Below are 21,434 nucleotides of genomic sequence, written 5' to 3'. Positions count from 1 at the left end.
AATGACATATACTATTAGAAACTTACACTGATAAATTGTTGCCAATACTCGTCAGTGCAAGTGGGTTTCTTTTGAATCGGATCCCATCCAAGTCCGGTGGCAGTGCGAAGTAGAAACTCAGCATCAAACGTTTTCTTCAGTCTACTGGCTTTTTGTTTGACTTTGTCCCAAGTTAGGGGAACGGTAAAATGCTCACTTAGCTCCGCCGCCCATTGTGTGTATTTATCTCGGTGAGGGGTGGTACCTACAGAGTTCAATAAATTGAACTCACCTAGCCGTTTAAGCAGTTGTTCCTCGGCTTCCGGGCTCCAATTTACATCTCTATCTCTCCTTCTCGCCATTTATGTATTGACAATACCATAATCGCAGCAATACGTATGTACATAGCATACAAAATTCATTTAATGAGCTCGGATGTTGGAAGGAGGCTCAGATTTGTGTAAAGGCCAGTCATCGTCCTATTATGGAGCATTATCCAAGGCTAGGACAGTTAGGCTACCAAGGTTTATGTTCAATTACTCTTACTGGTAGGTTTCTCATACACTTTATGCCATGATGTTATGCATAAACCGGCAACCAATATGCTGCCTAAGGTTTAGCTAATGTCTCCATATTGATCAAGCAAGGCATTGAAAGTGAATTAAAGCAACCATACCAACGAAGAGTAATGGGATAAACCGGCAACCAACCACTAACCCAGCCACAGAATATCACTCGACATACGGGACTAGGCCATTAAATACAATTATATCATCATAGCCACGGAGAATTGCAATCTAGAAACTGAAAAAACCAGAAACAGTTTCTGTTTTCTTTTCCAGAAACTGCACAGCAGGATTTACAAATGTACATATGAAAAGAATATTCAAAAATGATGCCAAATAATGTAAGTATAGAACGATGCACATAGAGAACATTCTTAACAGATGAACAAGGTACGTAATGTAGCTAACCTAGCAGGTGTGTGTGGACATAAGCATTCACAGCGTTTGATGAAGTCTAGACGCTGAAATCACCGGAAACAGGTTCTGGTTTTTTTTCCAAAAACTGAACAAAAAGAGGTTCCAACAACTAGTGCCCCGATGAAGTATAGAGGCTGAAAGCACCAAAAAAATAACCAGCACAAGCCACTGTTTTTCCAACATTACCAACATAGGCAAAAAAGGCCCTCTAGATACTGTTCTCTGGATGCAATATAGAAGAGAGATCACTAGAAACAAGTTTCTATTTTTTTTCCAGAAACTAGCTTACGGTAGGGTGAAGATGGGTAAATTGGTGACCGGCAAACATTTAGGACTGTTAGAGATCAACAGGGCACATCAAAATGCAAATGACATATTCCACAATCTCAAAGGGGTTGCAACAGACTAGTGCCCCGACGGAGTATAAAGGCTGAAAACACCAAAAAAACACTAGAACAGCCACTGGTTTTTACACAATACGAACATAGCCAAAAAAATGGCAGCGGGGGAACTGATATCTCAATGCAATCTAGAAGAGAAATCACTGGAAACAGTTAAAGTTTTTCTTCCAGAAACTACAAAACAGGGGTCCAACATACTAGTGCTCGATGAAGTATAGAGGCTGAAAGCATATGAAAAAATCACCAGAAATGCCAACGTAGGTTCACGGAGATGCCATCTAGAAGAACATGTTGGTTTTTTTTTCAAAAACTAACAAAAAAGGGTTCCAAAATACAAGTGATCCGATGAAATCTAGAGGCTGAAATCACCAAAAAATTTAACTACAAATGTTTTTTTTTTTTTTTGCCAATAGAAGAACATGTGAATTCACCAATACTAGTGCTCGAATTTGGGTCTAGAAACCACCACAAGTATTTTCCATAAACTGAACACAAGGTTTTGGAAAAAACTTACCGAATTCGAGCCTATGGAGGAGGAGATGTGGTTCCCTTGGAGATTCCCCAAATGCGAGGAAGGGATAGCAAGTCCGAGGTACCGGCGACGACAGAGGTAGAGGACCAAGGATTGACGTCTCGGCTGGACAGTTTTACGGCGTGCACCGTTTCCTCTACATCGAAGGAGGAGGTTTACCCACCTAGGTCGCCGCACCGACGTTGTCCCAATAAATCTCCCCGTTTTGAAGGGGTAACAATAGACGACAATGGTAGAGGAAGGGGGTGACGGTACATGCGGAAGGGGGGTCGATGGTGTCTGCGGCGGATTCGAAATCCGGAGATTGGGGGAAAATAGGGCAACGGATTGAGGGCTTCAGAAATCGATGAAGGTTGGAGGACTAAACCCGGTTTCGAATCAAGGATACAGGAGAACTACGTGATTGCAGTGTAGAAAAGCTGAGAAAGAACAAAGCTTGCAACGGGAAGTGCAGGAATCTGCACTGTAGATGTGCAGAAAAATAGCTCAAGTGGCAGGGGGAAGGTGAACTCAAAAACCGGGGAATAACTCGAAAAACTTTTTGAGTTCCATTTCGAGTTTTTCTTCTCCGAACATGAACTTGGGCTTGGAATCATAACTCGAGTGGGCTTTCTCGAGTAAACCGGGTAAACCGAACAACCCTTTTATAACTAAATGAAAATAAATTGTTAGCCAATAAAAACGATTTCGAATTATTGACTAATTATTGAACAACATTAAAATAATAATACAAAAACAAAAAAACAACAACAACAACAAAATAGTGGACAGCAAATAAAGAGAGAAGTGAACATCATACCAAACGAAAAGAAAAAAAAAAGGACAAATTAGAAGTGAGACTTTCGTGGGAAAACAATAATTTTTATTTATTTGGTGACTTCCAACGATCCAGCCTCAAAAACTCCTAATTTATAGCCACTCTTAAGTCACATTTCTCTGAAACTCCCCCCAAACCTTAAAAAGAACCTTCCGTTCAATTTATTAATTCAAATTTAAAATTTAAAATTTATTAATTTATTAATTTTTTTAATATAATAAAAAAAATTTATATAAAATTACATTTTAATTTAAATTAAAGACTCAAAGAATCAAATTAAACGGACCCAAAATCTTCTCCTGATTATAATTTATAATCAAAATCTCTCACTCAAAAACCCCCCCAATCTCCAGAGAGAGACTAATATACATATATATGTATAATATGTTACCGACATAAATTGATATAGTATTTAGACATATTTTTGGGTGTGTTTGAGCTTTGCTCTGATTTGATCAGAAAATGGCTACAAGCAAGACGGAGAGCTACAACAAGTACAAGATGTTCAAGTGCTTCAAGCGCAAGTTCAAGATCACCGACGTGGGCCCACCTCCCGACGTCAGGGACGCCTTCACGACGTTCTCCGCCGGCGCAGAGCACTTGTCCGCCGATCAGCTCCGCCGTTTCATGGCGGAAAACCAGGGCGAGCCCGGCGTCACCGTTACCGAGGCGGAGGCGATTATCAGGGAGGTGCTGCGGAGGCGAAACGACGTCACTCAAGACAAAACGACAACGACGGCAACTGGGCTCAAGCTTGACGATTTCTTCCAGCTTCTGTTTCTCGATGATTTCAATGGTCCTTTCAAATCCGAGGTTCGAAACGCGTTTTGAATTTCTGTCGTTTTCTTTTCTGTTATGAAAGTTTATGGAAACTGGAAATAGATTGTGTTTTTAATTATTTTCCATAATAGGTAGAGACTATGACGTTTGGACAGGTGTTTTTTCTTGTTTCTTTGTGCTCTGAATTTAGACAGTAGAATTTATTTATTTATTTTTAAACATTTTTAGAGAGTAAAATGTACTTAAGTACGTTTCGTACTGTTTTATTTCCTCAAATACTGCTCGGTTCCACTTGAGTTACGCACAGAGATGAAAGTTTTCACAGTTTGTAAAGATTATGAAATTGAATTGGAACATTTATAATTTACAACGGTACAAAGTTATAAGCTTTGTTTGACTTTTGACACCTCTTTTCCCTTTTTGGTATGATAATTTTGGGTACTGTTTTTAAGGAGGTGCTCTAATTCTACTACTAATGGCTTGATTGGTTCATAGGTTTTAACAAAAATTTAAATTTTATATTAGAGAAAATGCTGTAGTAAAAAAGTTTGAATTGTGGTTCAAGTCTATGAAGCAAACGACACTTGAATTAATAAACTTGCAGAAACAAAACAAAAACAAACAAGAGCACACACGCAAGTTTTTTAGTGATTGATAGTACAAGAGAAATCACACCCCTCTCATGTTTTCGCTAACCTCAGTCTTAATCCAAAAAACGGCGCCCTCTAATGGTTGATCCTTGTGTTGACTCTGTTGTGGTCAATAATAATTAGACTTCACAACTCAATAACTGTAACTTGGTGAAACTGATTTACTTTGTAGTTGCCTGTTGAGCATTATTATGTTTGAAATAGTATTCCTATTGTCCTTTGAAGAGGTCTGAAGTGAGAACCTTTTTACCTTTGTTGTAGAGAGAATCAAACAATTGTGGCTGTGATTCCAGGTACACCATGATATGACTGCACCACTATCCCATTACTTCATATACACAGGGCACAATTCCTACCTAACTGGGAATCAACTCAGCAGTGATTGTAGTGACGTCCCGATTATAACGGCATTACAAAAAGGCGTTAGAGTCATTGAGCTTGATTTATGGCCATCTTCCAAAGATGAGGTTAATGTTCTTCATGGAAGGTTTGTATGTGTTGATTTTCAGAACCCATCATCAGTTTTTTGACAGTTTGGCTTTATAGAGTTGGTTATGCTTGTTTAGGAATATCAATGACACAAATTAAGTAAGAGTCTATCTCAAATGCAAATACCAATGTTATTGCTATTTTTAGTATGAAAATGACATATTTTTTATGTTCTTTTATTTTTGTGCTACAATGCATTGTGCTATTTGAAATGCTATGTCTAGTTGTTATAATTATTAAGCTTTGAAACTTGTAAAAATACTTATTTTCTTTCTTTGGAGACGAAATGAGCTGCTCTAGTGATGAAGAGAGTCGGCCATAACATAGCCAAACGAGAAAAAATGAGGTCAATAAATTGAAAAAAATTAAATGAAAAGGTTAATATATCAATCAATGGTAATCAAATTGGCATATGCTATACTATGTGCCAAACAACACGTACCACATTGGAGAGTGATTTTTCTATTAAAATGCTAAAATTCAGCGTCAACATGATAATTTAGCAATGTTTTGGAAAGAAGTCCATTGTTTTGACATTGTTCTTTATATCACTTGTAGGACCTTAACCTCTCCTGTGCCACTCCTCAACTGTTTGAAGTCCATAAAGGAATATGCTTTCTATAAATCTTCATACCCGGTTATTATTACCCTAGAAGACCACCTTACTCCAGATCTTCAGGCTAAAGTTGCAGAGGTTAGCTTCCACTGTTTCTTCATGTCTTTGAGTCATCACTTTTATCTCTAAGATTTATCTTTCTGACGTTCAAATAGTTTTGTATGTAGATGATCACTCAAACATTTGGAGACATGTTGTATTATCCTCAATCTGAGGGCCTGGCAGAATTCCCTTCACCAGAATCTTTGAAGCATAGAATTATCATTTCGACCAAACCACCAAAAGAGTTCCTCGAATCAAAGAATCTCAAGGACAAGGGAAATATCTTGCCTAATGGAAAAGAATCATCTGAAGAAGAAACCTCAGTAAAGGATGCACTAGACCTTAGAGTTGAATTTGAAGCCGATGATCGGGTGAGCTGGGAATGGAACTTATCTCCCCATGATTTGGTTTCTGTTCCGCTGTTTTCTAACAATGTCTCTTCAAATAAATGCAGAGTGATAGTGATCAAGACGACGAGGACAACAATGTGAGTGGTAGTAAACCAAGTCAGCCAGCGGCGCCTGAGTACAAACGCCTAATTACAATCCACGCTGGAAAACCAAAGGGTGGTCTGAAGGATGCATTGGCAGTTGTAGGTGACAAAGTTAGACGTCTCAGTTTGAATGAGCAGGCGCTTGAAAAGGCTGCTTCTTCTCATTCAACTGAGCTTGTGAGGTATCTTTCAAACTTCGCTGGTGACAGAAACCTGCAAGAAGTTTTTATAAGATTATAAAAAACTCTCAATTTTTCTCTCTAAAATGGACGTTGATATCTGCTGTTGTGCTTTCTAGGTTCACTCAGAGGAATGTTTTGAGAGTATACCCCAAAGGGATGCGAGTCACGTCCTCAAATTACAAGCCAAATATTGGGTGGATGTACGGAGTTCAAATGGTTGCATTTAACATGCAGGTTAGCTTCTAGTGTTTGATAAAAGCTCAAACCATCACTTAGAGGATTTTCACCTTTTGTTATCTCAACTATTTATATATATATATATATATATATCAAAGTTTTTCTCTTGTTTACTCAACAGGGATATGGTAAATCTCTCTGGTTAATGCATGGGATGTTTAGAGCCAATGGTGGTTGTGGTTATGTGAAAAAGCCAGAGTTTCTAATGCAAAAGGGTCCGAGAAATGAGGTCTTTGATCCTAAAAGAACTTTGCCGGTGAAAAAGACATTAAAGGTGAGTCTGAAATGTTTCTAGCTTACAAGAGTATTTAATTTGTATGATGACAACCCAATTATCTTTTTTTTTTAAAACCAATTTTTCTAATAGCTTAAAGCTACAAGGAGTTGAGCCAACAATAGTTTTATATGTTAACATTTCTGATGCATTTTTTCTTAATATAACAGGTGAAAGTATACATGGGGGACGGATGGCGATTGGATTTTAGCCAAACACATTTTGATACCTACTCACCACCGGACTTCTACACAAAGGTTACAACTTAACTCTCACCTGATATGATGTGACAAAATCATGTCCTTTCTTTCCAGTTACATTTATTTCCAACGGGCTTAGGTGGTCTGGCCTAGTCATAATATGCCACTAATTCGAGGATCCTTCGATTTAAGCTTTATTCATTGGTTTACTTGACTATCAATGGGGTGGGAATGCTTTATATTTATTTATTTAAGTTTCCTTTCAGAATTGGTTTGAGATTCATTACTCCAGCCCCAACTTTAAGGTCCCTACCCAATTAACCGAGTCTCCGGCACAAGGCTTGTAGTCTAGTGGAAGTGAATCTGAGCCCATTGCTCAAGTAGAATTGGTGGGTTAGATGTTTTACATTCTATTGGCGGGTTGTTAAATTTTTCCTATAAATAAAGAAGGGAGTTTTTCTGATAATTTTATACTTTCAGTTGTTAAATATATATTAAAAATAATATATTTTGTATATTTTTTTTGATGTGATTTTGACCATATTTAACCGTTAAAAATTGGCTCTGTCCGGAGCGATGCTTACTTCAGCCATTGAGCCAATTTCTCGTCCTGTTTTCCTCCACTTTTGTCTATAATGATAAAAAATGATCATTCCAACTTTAGTACCCGACCGACAAATTGATATACATGAGATAGGAACAGCTCTCACAGCCTTTTCCTAATGAAAAAGATTATTATGTATTATTTATTTATTTATTTATTTTGCCTTTTTCAGGTTTACATTGTTGGTGTACCTGCTGACTGTGCCAAGAACAAAACACGGATAATTGCAGATGATTGGGCACCTATTTGGGACGAGGAATTCACTTTTCCTTTGACCGTACCTGAGCTTGCCTTGCTTAGAATTGAAGTGCGAGAATATGATAGGTCCGAGAAGGATGACTTTGGGGGGCAGACATGTTTGCCTGTCTCCGACCTTAAACCGGGCATCAGGGCAGTCCCACTTTATGACAAAAAGGGCGATAAACTCAAATCTGTCAAGCTCTTAATGCGCTTTCAATTCCTATAAAAAAAACTCAAGACGGTTTTTAAGTCATCATGGGGGACTGTTTAGCTGGGTGAAAAATTAAAAAAAATAATAATTCGAGTTATAATTTTATTCGAGTTCATGTTTTTTTAAATTTGAACTCGAGTTTGGGACTAAAACTCGAGTTTAAGTTTCTCCTTCAACTCGAGTTCAGAAACTCGAACTCAAATTAATGAATAATATTTTTTCTATTCTTAAAAATGCTATAACTTTTTCATTTTAATTTTGATTGAAATGATTTTTTTTTATGCGTTGACAACGAAAAGACGAATAAAATCTCACTCATATACCCTATTAAAATTTTTCATCAGCATTGAGTTTTTATTAAAATACTATTTAAATACAAATTTAAGTTTTGACTCATTCAAATACAAATTTAAAAAGATTTTTATTTCAAATCATAATTTAAATGTACACAATCAAAATCCAAACTCAAGTTATAATTTAAATTTAATTTAAGAATTATATTCAAATTAAACTCTAAAAAAATAAGTTAATTCGCCAATGATGAAGGGAAAAAAAAAATCATCAATGAAAAGGACTCTTTTGCAAGGGTGTCACCTGTAAATATGAGAAAAATGCATGGGAGCACCGCACCTATCAGTGTAGTGTAGGTGGGTCTCATCTATAGTCTCATGTTGCGTGACTATCTTTTATTGGTGGACGCCGCTGGTGTTCAATAATTTTATTATAAATGTGCTGATTTTCACAATCTCAGGGGTAACCAGCTTTTTTTTCTTTTCTTTTCATTTTTCTAATTTTTCCTCGTGTTGGTGTTATGGGAACAAACATTGGTGGGAGGAGGTCATTCATGTTAGAGATCTAATCATTGTTCTTAAGATGATTAAACAAACTTTTTTTTTAAAGTTATTAATCTAGTTCTTAAATTCTTGAAACAAGTGCGGAGAGGAAGACTACGATGTGAGAGGTTTGCTTCTTAAATTTGAAATAATAAGAATTTATGTCAGTTTTATTGCTTAATATACACTACACCAAACAGGAAAAATGAAATCGAAGTTACAAACAAATTAAAAAAAAAAAATGAAAGGGACTTAGACCAACCGACAAATATGATTAATTATGTAGGGCCAGAGTCTGATAAATTAAATGCAATCCTCATCTACGCCTTTAAGTGTTTGGACTTTTAGGCATACCAATTGAAGAATCCTATGACGTTACATTATTACAATGATACCAATCTTACAATTGCATGTAAAATAAAATGTTGCCGACTTCCATAAAAATAGCATAAAGTGTAGAAGCCGTTTAATCCAAGAATAAACTCATAAACTTCTCCGTGAACTTGGAATACAAGTCATATTGAAGTTGATCAATTTATTGCACGATAATTTTTTTAGTAGAAGGACTTAGGATACCTTATTGTACCATTATTCAATTGATAAACAGATTTGTTCCTTAGAGCACAAGTAAAAATATAAAACCAACTAAAAAAAAAGAGTGTTTTCAATGAGTGCCTCCACGTCAAAGGCTCAAGGGTTGTAAGCAGCAGCAAAAAAACATGTTTTCACCGCGGCAAATGTATCTTTGTTCCCTATATCTAGCCAGTAATATATAAGCTATAACCATATTACATCAAAAAAATTTAATATTATATATTGTTGGGTCAAATATTGTCGTTGAATCTCCATCTTACACGTGTCAACTCGAGTCGATTAAGTCACAGGTTCAACAGCCAAGAAGACAATCCAACATCTAAGCACATGGAGCAACCAAAGACAATTAGAAGACGATCCAAATTCAAAATCAGCCTGAGTTGACAGGAAAATATGGACGATTACGACTGCTCAAAAGAACAGAGGAGTCGAACTGTTCTAAAGAATATTTTGAGAATCTTCCAAAGAATCTTTCATTTTAGGATTTTGGAAAGCTACCAAATCGCACCAAAAGCGGTCCAAATCTCAGAAGATACTAGGTCAACAAGAAAAGTTGAATAAAGACACAATCAATAAAGTCAACTCTATGAAGAAAAGGAAAACTACTCAAAATAAGCAATTACAGTCTGTAGCTATAAAAAGAGGCCTTCCTATGACGTCAGGAACATTCGAAGATATACAAACTCGTGCATTACCTCTGCAATTTGCCGAGAGCCGCCATTCTTTCTCTCTTTCCTCCATTATTGTCTCTCCCGAGTTCTAGCGAGCTCTTTTGTACTATTTTCTATGTATATAGTGCAAACAACAAACACTACAGTGAACATAACCCTATTACTTGGGACGAACCACTATAAATTCTGGTGTCTCTTTTTATTTCTCACACTTTATATTGTCACTCGTACGCTAGACCAACTTTAGGTGAACAGAGCAAACATCTATCACTCTATAAATTGAGCATTAACCCCTAATACAAATTCAACATAGACCAACTTTAGGTGAACAGAGCAAACATCTATCACTCTATAAATTGATCATTAACCCTTAATACAAATTCAACTGTTGGAAATCGACCTCCACACATATTATACCAAGTAGTTACACGTTCATACAAAATGTTGTACTATCTGTACAACCACCGAATTTAAAACCTTACCAAAATATATATTTTTTCGTTTTGCAAAAAAAAAACCTTCAAACTATGTTGTGACTCAAGTAGGACGGAAGAAGATTTTGAAATAATTACATAAACTGCCTACTTTTAAAGCATTGAATGTAAAAATCCCACTTATAAACAATATTACAAAAAGGCATAATTCTGAATAATAATGCTCATCACCTAAGACCTTTTGGTCTAGTAGCGCTGGGGGATCTGCGTAGGGTGGGGTTTGGGTATGGGGTTATAGGTTCCATCCTATATTGTATTAAAAAAAGGAATAATAATGCTCATCAAATGCCAGATACAGCCCTATTTGTTATTTTAGGTATGTTCCTTAAGTGGTATTTTTTTCTTTATGTCTGGCTGATTTTTCTGTTTTTATAATATATTCCATTTTGACCTACCATTTTAAACCCAATTATTATTTTGTAATAACTTTTAATTTAACACTGATATTATCTTTAAATTATTATATTTTATCTCTCATCTTTTACTTTTGAATTTAGGCTTGGGTAATGATATCATCATTAAGATAATGAAAATGCAAAGAGGTTTTTTATTTGTTGTTTCGTTTGCTTGTTTTATATTTTTATCATAATTTTCTCGTTACTTAACATAATGAAAATAGACAAATTGTAAATTCATGTTTCGTGCATTTAGATTGTTTGCAAACTTTGTATTCATTCTTTTTTATAACGATACCATCATTATTATAATGAAAGTGGGGGTCGTTTTTTATTTGTTAGTTTGTTTGCTTGTCTGTAGCTCGTTTTATAACGATACCATAATTTTCACATTCATTAACATAACAAAAATAAATAGGTTGTGGACTCGTGCTTTGGTGCATTTTAATTGTTTTGAATTTTTGTAAACTTTGTATTCATTCTTTTTTATAATGATATCGTTATTAAGATAATAAAAATGTGAGAGATTTGTTTTGTTGTGTTGTTTGCCTGGCTATAGCTTGATTTTGTGCATACTTGTCTGGATTTTATTTATAACAAAACCACAAGAATTTGTTAGGCGATTTTTTTATTCGTTAAAAAAAGTTTCATTTTCTTTAAATAATTAAGTTTTATTAAATTTAATTGTTTGACTTTTTTATTTAAATTTGAATACTCATCCATCTTATCTTTCTTATTTGTTCATTCGTTAGTTTTTTTTTTTTTTTTTTTTTTTCATTATGTAAGGATATGAATGTTTATACATATATATATATATATATATGATAGTATGTATTTTTGTAAATAAAATAATGAACATATATTTTTAGATTGTTTTAAATAACCATTTCTCTAAATAATCCTTTCCGTTTTGTGCTCGGACAGAAAGATAAAGGGCTGGTTGGGTTACATTTTTGAATTATGGTGATTTGAATGTAGATCTTGAGTTGAATTTGAGTTATAATTTAAGTTGAAGTTGTAACTTGAGTTTGTGTTTAGATGTGTAAATTTGAGTTATGTTTTGAATTGAGAATCTATTTGAGTTTGTGTTTGAGTGGGTCAAAACTTGAATTTATATTTAGATAATATTTTAATAAAAACTCAATGGTGATGAAAAATTTTAATAGGGTATATGGGTGAGATTTTATTCGTCTATTCGTTGTGAACGCATAGAAAAAAATCATCTCAATTGGAATTAAAACGAAAAAATTATGACGTTTTTAAGAATATAAAAAATATTGTTCATTAACTTGAGTTTGAGTTTAAGAACTTGAGTTGAAGGAGAAATTTTAAACTAAATTTTAGCCACAAACTCAAATTAAAACTTAATTTTATAAATAAACATAAATTTAAATAAAATTATAATTTGAGTTGAAATTTTTTTTGAGTTTTACTCTAAAAGAAACAAATCTAAAAGCACTCACTGGGCACTGTAGATGTTAGAAATTTCTAAAAAAAAAAACTTGCAATTCAAAGACCATTTTCACAGTATCTGTCAGATCAGCAATCAGCACCAAAAAAAGAAGATGATCCTTTTCTTGAATGCTGCGTCATACGTGTATATTATAATAACATTATCCAAATATTCCGAAGACAATAACGCAAAGAACCCAACTTTGTAAAGCTTAATACAGCTTAGCCAGGTGTAAAGTTTATTTATTTATTAATTTATTGTTGAAACAAAACACAAAAAACCAATTTGGGCCCCACCGCCCACTAACCCATCTCTCATAAAAATAAAAAAAAATCCCTCTCTCTCAGTTTTGCACCGTCCATATCTCCGGAAGAAAAGGCTCCCCAAACTTCCTTCTCCTTCTTATTCTTCCGACAAGTTACTCCGACCAAAGAAACGCCCGCTCTTATCCGTGCCGGGAATAGCGGCGAAGCCATGTCCAAACAGACGTACAGAGTGTGCTTCTGCTTCCGGAGGCGGTTCCGGCTGGCGGTGGCGGAGGCGCCGAGGGAGATCAAGGAGGTCTTCGATCAGTACTCCGAGAACGGAATCATGACCGTCGATCACTTCCACAGGTTCCTGGTGGAGTTTCAGAAGGAGGAGAGTGTCACCAAGGAGGAGGCTCAGGCCATTATCGACCACAGCATTCACGACCTCATGCACCTCCCGATCTTCCACCGCAAGGTTCTCAATCTCGAGGCCTTCTTCAAGTACATCTTCTCCGACAACAATCCTCCGATCTCCACTTCTCGCAAGGTAGCTCAATTGATCGACCGATCGATCGATGTCTTTTCTTCGTTGAAATCGATTGAGTTTTGTTTGATTCTGAGCGTTAATTGGAGGTTTTTTTTTTGTGTTTACTGTTTAGGTTCATCATGATATGACAGCTCCGTTGTCGCATTACTTCATATACACAGGGCATAACTCGTATCTGACTGGGAATCAGCTGAGCAGCGACTGTAGCGATGTGCCGATCATCAAAGCTTTGCAGAGAGGAGTGAGAGTGATTGAGTTGGATATTTGGCCTAATTCCACCAAAGACAACATCGAAGTTCTCCATGGAAGGTACGGTCTTCAATTCAAGCATAGATAATTACGGACCTTCCATTTTCTTCACTAGAATTGTGCTTCTTTTTTTTTTTTTCCTGTCTTTTTCCATAATTTTGGTAGCACCCATTTAATTTCCAGCTGAAAAGGAAGCTCGAGAAAAAGATGGAATTTTTTTGTGCGAAAAGAGAATTATCGATATTTTGATTTGATCTTGGTCAACTGAGTTTAATGCATCAAAAATCTAAATAAGGAAATTTATTAATTGATCGCCATTCCTATAAATTGATCGACTAGACTATTCGGAGTTGCCAAATCAAAGGTTTGTGCTTTAAGGGAAGTCACATTGGAATAATTATAATAGAAATTATACTTCAATTTTACATATAATTAAGAGATGGGTTGTTTAATATAGGACATTGACTACTCCAGTGGAACTCATCAAATGTTTGAGGTCTATAAAGGAACATGCATTTGTAGCGTCTGAGTATCCCGTTGTAATAACTCTGGAAGATCACCTTACTCCAGATCTTCAAGCTAGAGTTGCTGAGGTGAGTGTTTGTAGTTTTCTTGGGGTTTCGAGTTCCCGTGTACTTACCACATTTTTCTGTCTCGAATTCCAGATGGTCACTGAAACAATTGGAGATATACTGTTTTCTCCTGGCTCGGAATGCTTGAAGGAGTTTCCTTCCCCAGAGTCATTGAAGAAACGGATTATCATATCGACCAAACCTCCTAAGGAGTACCTTGAGGCCAAAGACGCTAAGGAAAATGAAAACGGTTCGCAGAAAGGAAAGGCTGGTGATGAAGAAGCATGGGGAAAAGAAGTAAAAGACCCGAAATCTCTTAATGCAACTGATAGCAAGGTCTGTGGAGATTTCATGTGTAAGTGTTGCGCCTATATTCTCTTGATCCATCTGACAGTTTTAACTTTCTATTTCTCACAGAATGATCTGGACGATGAAGAAAGTAATGATGAGGGAGATGATGATGATCTCAATTCCCAACAATTAGAAGCACCTGAATATAAACGTTTAATTGCCATTCATGCTGGGAAGCCTAAAGGTGGACTAGATGAGTGCCTCAAGGTTGATCCTGACAAGGTACGGCGTCTTAGTATGAGCGAGCAACAGCTTGAAAAGGCAGCAGAAACTCATGGGAAAGATATTGTCAGGTATGCATAGTATTCATGGACTTTTCGTTTTGAAGATCTCTGAATTTGTTCTTATTGAGATGAAATTGGCATGCTTTAATTGTTTTAGTTATGAAGAAAATAGCATTTTGCTGATATGTGTTCAAAGTACATGTCTATATTGGTTAGTTTAAAAAATTCTAACTAGTGTAGGAAAAAATCTTGATACAGCTTGAAGGTGATCAAGGTCTTTTGACAAATTGAATACGATGGATGGAGCAAAAATGTGCATTAAGTTTAGAGGCCTGCTAATAGTAGAACTAGTATGCGTAACAGTGGGCCAATCATGCAATTTAGTCAGGAACGGTTTCTTGATGAATTTAATCTATTATTAGAATAGGTTGAATTTGATAGGTTTCAGACACATCAGTTTATTCATTGGGTCCATTGTTCTATTCATGCAATGTCATTCAGTGCATTACCATTCTAGCAAAAACCGACTATTGGTGTTGTATTAGATCATTTTGATTTCATATATTCTACAAGTTTTAAAATTTTGGTGATTGCTTTTCTATAGGTTCACCCAGCGGAATATTCTTAGAGTTTATCCCAAGGGCACACGTTTTGACTCATCGAACTATAACCCATTAATTGGGTGGATGCACGGAGCTCAGATGGTTGCATTTAACATGCAGGTAGCTTTTTATTCCATGAATGTTTTTAGATCATTTTCTGGATTTATAATTTCTGTTTCCTTGATTATACCTAGAGTTGGAAAGGTCTATTATGTATTTAGTGACACTGTGAGGTTGCATTTTCTAGTTTAGTGGCAGTCCTGCTAATAGGTCAATTCTTTTAATAATTTTATATTGAGGTTAAAAAGGAATTGCTTGGAATTTTTCCATTAAAAGGTAATGTGTTACTGACTTGTCTGTTTAAGCTGCTAAATAAGAACTGCAATTCTGAAAGCCAATAAGATAAGCCAATTAGATTTAAGCTTTGTCTGAATCTCGTGGGAAACTTGCAAACCACTTTGTTACTTGTTTTCTTGGTCTCAGGGTGGTTTCAGCTTGCTAAAACTGTTTGCCAGTTGTTTATTAATTGGTTCGCATTGTTGGTTTTTTCATGTGACAGGGATATGGGAGATCACTGTGGTTGATGCATGGAATGTTCACATCCAATGGTGGGTGTGGCTACGTGAAAAAACCAGAGTTTCTACTCAAGACAGGTCCGCATAATGAAGTCTTTGACCCCAAAGCCAAGTTGCCTGTTAAAACAACTTTGAAGGTGAGTGATTTACTTCCATGCTTCTGACTGTACTCAGTTTTATCAAGCCTCCTTTTCAAGTCTCTTAATCATTTCTTCATTTTGTTTCTGTCATCGAAAAGGTTACTGTTTATATGGGTGAAGGATGGTATTACGACTTTCGGCACACACACTTTGATGCATACTCCCCACCAGATTTTTATACGAGGGTAAGTAAGCTCTTATATCATGATTTGTTCCATATGTCTGTTCTTTCTCAAGTTGGTCTCATGGTATAATTGTCTTGTCTAGTGTTAATTAGATCTTCAGGAAGATCCCCCCAAAAAGTGCGCGTCTTGTTTTATGTACAACTTCATTGTGGTTTTGGTTTTATCTTTGTTGTGATTTCACGTCACTCTTTTCTCTCCGTCTTCTCTCCGCTGGTTCATTTTCCTCCTAGTAACTTTCTTGGAACTAAAGAGCTTCAAACACGATTTTGCTGAATTGAAATGCAGATTGGCATTGCTGGAGTCCCTGCAGATACTGTGATGAAGAAAACAAAGACACTAGAAGATAACTGGATACCTGCTTGGAATGAGGAATTTGAATTTCCGTTAACTGTTCCGGAACTGGCTCTGCTTCGTATTGAAGTTCACGAATATGACATGTCTGAAAAGGATGACTTTGGAGGCCAAGCATGCCTGCCTGTATCCGAGTTAAGAAAAGGAATCCGAGCAATTCCATTGCATGACCGTAAGGGAGAAAAGTACAGATCTGTAAAGCTTCTTATGCGCTTCGACTTCGTTTGAAATAAATATCTTATGAGGGTCTTTTATGAGTGTCTTTTATGAGTGAAGGACAATGTTGTAAAGCTTTTTTTTATTTTTTATTTTTTTCTCATGCGTTCACTTCTTTTATTCTTTTTCAATTTTATTTTGTGAGCTTGTACGTAATTAGTCATAAATGCTTAAGTGTGTTATACGTGCGTCGTTTGAGCTGTGGTGTGGCAATACATTTCTCTTTTAAACTAATAAGGATAAAACCTGATTGTGAACCTTATTGTACTAATAAAAGTAATGCTTGTACTCTTTTCTCATATATATTGGTGTTCATGAGCTGGAAATTTTCCCAAAACCTCCCAGTCTCATAAATTTTCTTTACTTTGATTTTTCGTATTCGCTTAAACGCAGTACAAGGTTGCAGGTCAGAAATAAGGTCCCTACTTATCTTTCTGTTGATTCACCCGTGTCTTTGCAAGTCATACTTGCTTCTCTTTTTTGGGAATGACAAAGCAACGATTACGAATCCATAGTGAAGATGCCCGTGATCAGTTATACCGGTGTGGTTTGTATTTCTTACAGCTCACAAAACAAAACATTATAGGAATGAGACTGTTGAGAAATAGAACATGGTTGTTTATGTTGAGCAGAAGAAACTTCAGAAAGATAATTGGTGGTCTATTCTGCAAGGAAAGAAGGAGAGCGAATAAAAAGACCATGTATTTGTTGTTCCGTTCAACCCAAATAACCCAAGATAAGCAAAGGAAGAGTTCTAATTCCTTTTTAGAGAAAGATTTAGCCAAGAAATAAAAAGAATATCCGAAAAGGATTGTTGAAAGAGAGAAGAAAAAGGTAAAAGAAAAGGTGACGATTTCCAAACATGTTTAGCGAACTTGCAATGTAGATTCCCAAATATTAGAACATAAAGAACAAATGGCAAAAGGAATAATTTTCCGATTAAAGAGACCAATAGCAGAAGGTATGCATCATGATAAGTTCTCCAAGAAAAAGATTTAACTTTATTAGGAAGAGAAGGTGACCGGAAAAAGTTCCACCACTATTGCATAGAGGCAGGATTAGAGGAAGAAGCTGAATTGTTAGAGGCGCAGCAGCCAGATTTAACTTGATAGTATCCATTTTTTGTGTAGTGCCAAATAAGACGATCAAAAGCCGAACGAACACTCAAACGGAATAGCTGAAATTCTTTCTCTATCAGTAGGAGAAAATAACTGCTGAAGAAGAGACTAGTTCCAAATTCCATGGCTGATAATTATCTCCGCCACTTTGAGATCATCATGAAAAGGATTCCCCAACAAAGACTTAAAAGATGATGAACCTGACAAATACATAGAAAGTAATTTAAAAAAATTCAATAATAAAACTTAAAGTGACAGTGTGTGGGTAGTGAAATTTGATAAAGAAATAATACATAGCGTGTTATAATAGCAAGTAGGAAATTATGATAAATAAATGTCTATGCAGTAATGTTTCCATTCTGAAACCTAGAAAAAAAAAAAAAAAAAAAAAATCAACATGAGTTCAATATCTAATTCTGAAACAGATTTATTAACTACAAATAAAATTAGAATTCAAAATTTAAAATTTAAACAAAATAATCTGTTCCTAAAATCTGAAGTGATCAAATTTATTTTAGTCATATAAAATATTGAACTTAAATTAAAATTAGATAGTGAGAAGAAAATATTACAGCAGAGATATTAGAAATCTAAAAAAAAAAAATTCAAAATGATATAACCATTTACTTTTGAAATGATAAAACTTACTCAAAACTAAATTTCCAAAACTCGTTTTCACAGCATCCAAATAGAAAGCTTGAATTTTTGAAATAGAGATATATAGAGAGAAGCTCACGGACTACAGAAGAGAGGAATTTGATTTTGATATCCCAAAAGTAATCAGAATTGAACAAGATGCAAACAAGTAAGAAAAAATTTTCTGAGTACCATTTTGCAACATTGTCCCCTTACAAGTCAGAAAAATTTAGGAGTCAATATAAACATTGACCGTCCATTGCAAAGAGGATTACTCATCAGACTCTGTGAAAAGAATGAAGAACTTTGGATTGAAACCCGTTACGAAGATCTTCCTAATTTTTGCTACTAGTGTGGTCTCCTCAGTCACACTAACTTTTCATGTTCTGTTGCTATGGAATTAAAAGACAAAGGTATCCATCTCAGTTTTGACTATGGAGCAGACCTCAAAGGTATCAAACCTCGTTTAACCAATTCCATGGCCTATGGCCATCCTGATCTTTCTAACTCTACTCCTGTCACTTTCAATTCACGTCTGGTTGAATCAGCCATCCATGATATCAAAAAACAAAACCTTCGGTTGGATTAAAACTTCTTCTTGGAGGATCAAATGATATCTCTAGATGAAGGCAAAGATATTGTGGTTGATCCTTCCCCTTCCCCTCCTATTGTTTACAAAAGAAATGTACAGAATTCCATCAAGAATGAATTCTGGGATTTTCATGCGCCTGCGACCAAAAGTTAATGATGCTTCAACTATCTCCACATTATCCTCTGATCAGAAAACAACTACTATCAAGGAGAACTAAAGAAATTCTTTCCCCAATCTTACTATTAGAGGACCTCTAGTTCTATTGAATTCTTCTGTATTACTGTGTTAAAAGTGTCTGTTCTACTATTTCTACAAATCTGTACCTTCCTTTGCATCTTCATGTAATCAGTTGTACTTTATTTGTAGTGTTACTTCACAGTTTATGTACTGCTATATCTCGAAATTTGAACTTTCCCCTTGTATTTATGCAAATGTTTTAGTTCCGTATCCTATAAACTTTAAATAAATCTATTTATAAACGTAATCATGAAGACTAAGGCAATGTCTAAACGTCAAAAACACCATAGAACTCCTCTACTGCTGATCCTACATCTCCATCACTAGGGCATGTTCTTTTGTCTAAAAAACTAAAAAAAAAACAACTCGAGTTTCAACTTTATTCAAGTTCATGTTCTTTTAAGTTTCAACTTTATTCAATTTTACTCAATTTTATTTAAGTTACAACTTTAACTCAAGTTATAACTCAAATTTAACTCAAAAACTACACTCAAGTTACACTCTAAAAGAATAACCCCTATCTTGACAAATTCACAAAGATAGATAATGAAGATTACTTCATTTCCATTCCTCAATCGTTGTAATGTATTATTCAAATATTTTATCAGCTATTTTTCTGTTATAATATATTAACTTTATATTCCTTCACATATTCTGAGTAGATCATATATATGTATATTCTCTTAAAATTTTAAATATTATACGCATATATATATGCACATTCTTAACAATAACTTATTCTTATAATTGTTAGCTTAAGTTTTAATAATCTATTTTAAGTTCGCCAATGCTAATTTTTACTCATCTCTTATATATAAAATTTGAATTTGAATTTCCTAAGTACAGATTTGTCCTTTTCTCTTATTTTTTTCCTTCATAATAAATGTTGCTGATCTACTATTCTGATCTCTCTCTTTAGTATTTCAAATTTTCAAAAAATAATTTACTAATTTACCTATACCATTTACAATTACAACTCAATCTGCTTTCAAACTCATTCCACACGTGCTTTCAACCAAAATTTTACTTGTACTTGACACACTTCTTAGAACCTTGCTTTTTCTCTCTCTTCCTTAAACCTGTTCTATATGCCAGATAATAAGACTTAAATTTCAAATAAAACTCCAAAACCACATTAATATTTAAATAAAAAAAAACTCAATTTACCTTTTTGTCTAAGATCTCCATAAATATCCTACTCAAAATAGATATCCATAAATAACTCCTTATTTATCTATTCTACATCATCACTTACTTCAATCCCCGTATGTTGATATCAATAGACTTTAAATGATAATTAACTTATGTTAACAAACTTCAAAATTTAAAATTTATAACTTTTTTCCTTCTTCAGCAGCTATTTTCTCCTACTGACAGAGAAAGAATTTCAGCTATTCCATTGAGTGTTCGTTCGGTTTATGATCGTCTTATTAGGCACTGCAAAAAAAAAAAAAAAAAAAAAAAAAAAAAAAAAAAAAAAAGGATGCTATCAAGTTAAATCTGGTTATCATTTAGCGCTGCCTCTAACAATTCAGCTTCTTCCTCTAATCCTGCCTCTATGCAACAGTGGTGGAACTTTCTCTGGTTACTTAACTCTTCCTAATAAGTTAAAATCTTTTTCTTAAAGGGCTTATCATGATGTATTTATTACCTAATGTTGTTGGTCTCTTTAATAGGAAAATTATTCCTTCTGCCATTTGTTCTTTATGTTCTAATCTTTGGGAATCTACAAGTCACGTCCTTATTCATTGTAAATTCGCTAAACATGCCTAGAAATCGTCACCTTTTTTTTTTTTTTTTTTTTTTACCTTTCCCTCCTCTCTTTCAACAATCCTTTTCGTATATTCTTCATTCTTGGCTAAATCTTTCTCTGCAAAAGGAATTAGAACTCTTCCTTTGCTTATCTTGGGCTATTTGGTGTGAACGGAACAAAATTACATATTGGCCTTGTTATTCGTTCTCCTTCTTTCCTTGCAGGCCACCAATTATCTTTCTGAGTTTTCTTCTGCTCAACATAAACAACCATGTTCTATTTCTCTACAGTCTTATTCTCGTCTTATGGCTACATGAATTCATCCCGATCTTAATTGCTACTAAAGTGTTTGGTTGACTGATTTAGCCTAGTTCAAGCTGATCCACAATCTAAAGACGTGTTTAGTGAAGCAAATAATTCAAATTGAATGGCCTGCTTAATTTGGGCTGAACGGGTCATATAAAAATTTTAAGCCTCCGTTTATTTCACCGATTTAAACTTAAAATTTAAATTTTATTATATTTAAAATTTTTTAAAAATAATCACATTTAATTTTTTATTATAATAAAAAATTTTAACATAAAATTATATTTCAATACAAATTAAAAACTAAACAGGCACCAAGTTACCCTCAATTCAACATTTCAAACGTAAAGCAACTCCACAAT

The 21,434-nt window shown here is 34.8% G+C and overlaps 2 protein-coding genes across 2 annotated transcripts; both read left to right on the top strand.

The window, feature by feature from the left end:
* Positions 1–3,023: 3,023 nt before the first annotated feature.
* LOC21385952 (phosphoinositide phospholipase C 6) lies at positions 3,024–7,791 on the top strand. Its single transcript, XM_010107958.2, has 9 exons — positions 3,024–3,525; positions 4,436–4,629; positions 5,190–5,325; positions 5,415–5,660; positions 5,744–5,964; positions 6,081–6,198; positions 6,323–6,475; positions 6,646–6,732; positions 7,452–7,791. Exons 1-9 carry the CDS (start codon positions 3,175–3,177, stop codon positions 7,743–7,745), a joined length of 1,800 nt encoding a protein of 599 aa, XP_010106260.1. The 5' UTR covers positions 3,024–3,174; the 3' UTR covers positions 7,746–7,791.
* Positions 7,792–12,511: 4,720 nt separating this feature from the next.
* Positions 12,512–16,687, top strand: LOC21385951 (phosphoinositide phospholipase C 2). Its single transcript, XM_010107957.2, has 9 exons — positions 12,512–12,965; positions 13,078–13,274; positions 13,672–13,807; positions 13,880–14,122; positions 14,204–14,430; positions 14,966–15,083; positions 15,523–15,675; positions 15,777–15,863; positions 16,149–16,687. Exons 1-9 carry the CDS (start codon positions 12,645–12,647, stop codon positions 16,440–16,442), a joined length of 1,776 nt encoding a protein of 591 aa, XP_010106259.1. The 5' UTR covers positions 12,512–12,644; the 3' UTR covers positions 16,443–16,687.
* The last annotated feature ends 4,747 nt before the right edge of the window (positions 16,688–21,434 follow it).

This window comes from Morus notabilis, unplaced genomic scaffold (assembly GCF_000414095.1).
Source record: "Morus notabilis unplaced genomic scaffold, ASM41409v2 Scaffold1687, whole genome shotgun sequence".
Classification (NCBI taxonomy): domain Eukaryota; kingdom Viridiplantae; phylum Streptophyta; class Magnoliopsida; order Rosales; family Moraceae; genus Morus; species Morus notabilis.
This window is presented reverse-complemented; position numbering and strand designations above follow the sequence as displayed.